General features: G+C 38.7%; 1 protein-coding gene across 1 annotated transcript; it reads right to left on the bottom strand.

The window, feature by feature from the left end:
• Positions 1-359: 359 nt before the first annotated feature.
• On the bottom strand, positions 360-1,468 carry LOC104875835 (taste receptor type 2 member 14-like). Its single transcript, XM_010643557.2, has one exon. It carries the CDS (start codon positions 1,344-1,346, stop codon positions 411-413), a length of 936 nt encoding a protein of 311 aa, XP_010641859.1. The 5' UTR covers positions 1,347-1,468; the 3' UTR covers positions 360-410.
• Between the last annotated feature and the right edge of the window lie 361 nt (positions 1,469-1,829).

Below are 1,829 nucleotides of genomic sequence, written 5' to 3'. Positions count from 1 at the left end.
TGAAGCAAAAATTATACATAGTAACTGTTTGTGGCATATAAAATTAGGAAATTTCAGTTGCTATAATTTACATGTCTACATACACATATATGTTACATATAGTTTTCTCATTTTCAAATTAGAAATATGACACTTGATAAAATATTTTCACTAAAAAATGTCTTCCATATGAATATTTTGCATTGATATACCATACATATAGATATATATAGATATATATCACACACACACACATATATACACATTTAAAGTTGTAAGGTAAAAAAGATAGTTTTATTTTACCATACTGTTGTAAATTCTACAAAGTTCCATGTCAAAGAAGGACATTTGGAGAGTAGAGTTTTATAAAGGTAGGAATATCTGTTCTCTGCTTTACTTCTGGAACTCATGCAGGAGGATCGCTGAAATGTCTATGGGTCCAAGGATTCCATAACTCTGGAACAACACCTCAGCCACATCAGGAACGCAATAGAAGCCCGTCTCAGGTTATAGGTTCCCAGAATCAAGACAAATGAGTGACCTAAGGGAAAAGCTATTAGAATAGATAGCAAGAAGAAAGAAACAGTGAGATTTGCCTTTGGAAATGCTGGGTAACGAGTATGTACAACAAGAGAGAGATAGAAAGTGATATACAGCAGCAGAGAGGCAATCATAGTTCTCAAGGCCTTCATATGGGCCATGGTGCTGGCGTCTCTGGACCCTCCGGCATTGTGCTGCATCCTCTTCAGATGCTTCCCCAGGGAGAAGATGAGCAGCAGGAAAGATGTCAGGGATACCGCGAAGGGTATGAGCATGAGCACAGTCTCGGTGGATAAAAGAAGTATGGAAAACTGTGTAGAGTTATGAGAACTGGAACTGGAAGATATGTTTGTCGCATATACAGCGATCCATTCATTATGGCATATTTCCATTACGAAGATATCTAAGAACAAGAGAACCAGAGACCCCAGCAAGGTCACTGAAACCACCTTTTTAACTCTCCACTTTAGGTAAAGAAAAGTAGAGTTAGAAAAGTTGGCTATCTTCAGAAAATAAAAGATGCTGAGACTGGTAGCAAGCCACATGCTGAAATGACTGGTCACCATCCAGGTAATAGAAGTCACTCGCGACATCACTGCACTCCCTAGTAAATCTGGGTAAGATACCCACCACTCGAGGAAGAGAAACGAGAGAAAAGCAATTCTGAAGATTGCCAAAGCAGTGAGGATTTGATTCACTGAAGACATCTTTCTTCTCTTGACCCAGTCCATGAGGTTCACCACTGCTATGAATCCATTTCCTAAGTTTCCTGTAATGTATTCCACGCTTAACAGGATGGTCAGTATTCTCTGTAGGACACCATCCATTGTCAGTCAGAAAACCTTCCACATCTAATAGCAGGGCCGAAGATTTCTTAATGCATTCAAATAAAATTATATGTGTATCTTGTCCTTGAAATTTCAGAATACGATGTCCTTAACAGTTTGCGTATGCAACATCAAGTAAACAGGAACACATGAAGATATCCAGTAAGTAGGTTCCTCCCTGTCTGCATGAAAATCGTATTTTCACAGACAGCCCAGCTGAGCTTCTTGAAGGCACTGTGTGCCCTGCCAAGGCCAACCTTGAGTCTGTCCAGTTGATGATGGGAAAAGCACTGAAATTGAAGAGCTAACATGGAAATGATCATGATTTGCATTGTTTTGCTGTCTTGTATCTTTTCCATATTTGAATCTGGCTACTTGAGGTCTTGGTAGATAACATAACAAAATTCTAACTTCTATAGAAATGAAGAAGATTTTAACTGGAATAAGAAAATTCATAAGCACTGAGGTTCTTCAGACTGCAAA

The sequence above is a fragment of the Fukomys damarensis genome, unplaced genomic scaffold (genome assembly GCF_012274545.1).
Source record: "Fukomys damarensis isolate Sample0158 unplaced genomic scaffold, DMR_v1.0_HiC HiC_scaffold_19, whole genome shotgun sequence".
In the NCBI taxonomy this organism is placed as follows: Eukaryota; Metazoa; Chordata; class Mammalia; order Rodentia; family Bathyergidae; genus Fukomys; species Fukomys damarensis.
Note: the sequence above shows the minus strand (reverse complement) of the source record. Positions and strands in the feature narration are given on the sequence as shown.

Coding starts and splice junctions, on each gene's coding strand:
- LOC104875835 (XM_010643557.2), bottom strand. CDS start 1,346: ATGGATGGTGTCCTACAGAGAATACTGACCATCCTGTTAAGCGTGGAA.